The sequence below is a fragment of the Penaeus monodon genome, chromosome 29 (assembly GCF_015228065.2).
Source record: "Penaeus monodon isolate SGIC_2016 chromosome 29, NSTDA_Pmon_1, whole genome shotgun sequence".
In the NCBI taxonomy this organism is placed as follows: Eukaryota; Metazoa; Arthropoda; class Malacostraca; order Decapoda; family Penaeidae; genus Penaeus; species Penaeus monodon.
Genome location: NC_051414.1, coordinates 33075784 through 33076305, shown reverse-complemented (window position 1 = coordinate 33076305; position 522 = coordinate 33075784). Strand labels below are relative to the sequence as shown.

General features: G+C 43.3%; 1 protein-coding gene across 2 annotated transcripts in view; it reads left to right on the top strand.

The window, feature by feature from the left end:
* Positions 1-522, top strand: part of LOC119592175 (kelch-like protein diablo) — a 9169-nt gene that overhangs the window by 5951 nt on the left and 2696 nt on the right. For both annotated transcript variants that reach the window (XM_037940998.1, XM_037940997.1), the window contains 2 exons: positions 4-90; positions 296-419. In XM_037940998.1, coding sequence (XP_037796926.1) covers positions 4-90; positions 296-419 — 211 coding nt within the window. The remainder of the gene's footprint in view (positions 1-3; positions 91-295; positions 420-522) is intronic.

Sequence of the window (522 nt, the reverse complement as noted above, 5' to 3'; positions counted from 1 at the left end):
CAGGTTCTTGAACATGTCCGTCTACCTCTGCTTAGTCCAAAATTCCTAGTGGGAACGGTTGGGTCTGATCTTCTCATAAAAAGTGACGAAGTAAGTATAGTTTTCCGGTTCTTATCGTTTGCAACTGTAATAGATTATCTTGAGTGGTATGTGTATTTGCAACGTTAGATTGCTTCGTCAAAAAAAGAAAAGAAATCCCCACTTAGCTTGTTATTATCTTCTTTGGTACATGTATGATCAGCAAGTGAATTAATTGTGTGGCAAAACATGCAATTCATGCGTTTCCCCTCCCCAGGCCTGCCGAGACCTTGTAGATGAAGCCAAGAACTACCTGCTGTTGCCACAAGAACGCCCCTTGATGCAGGGCCCACGCACCAGGCCACGAAAACCTATCAAGACGGGGGAAGTCCTTTTTGCAGGTAGACAGGATTGGGTCTTCGGTTCTATGTAGTAGGCTGGGCTAGAAAGTGTTTTGGATACAGGGAATAGAAGTTATTAATGACTGAACTTTAGTGAGGTTTT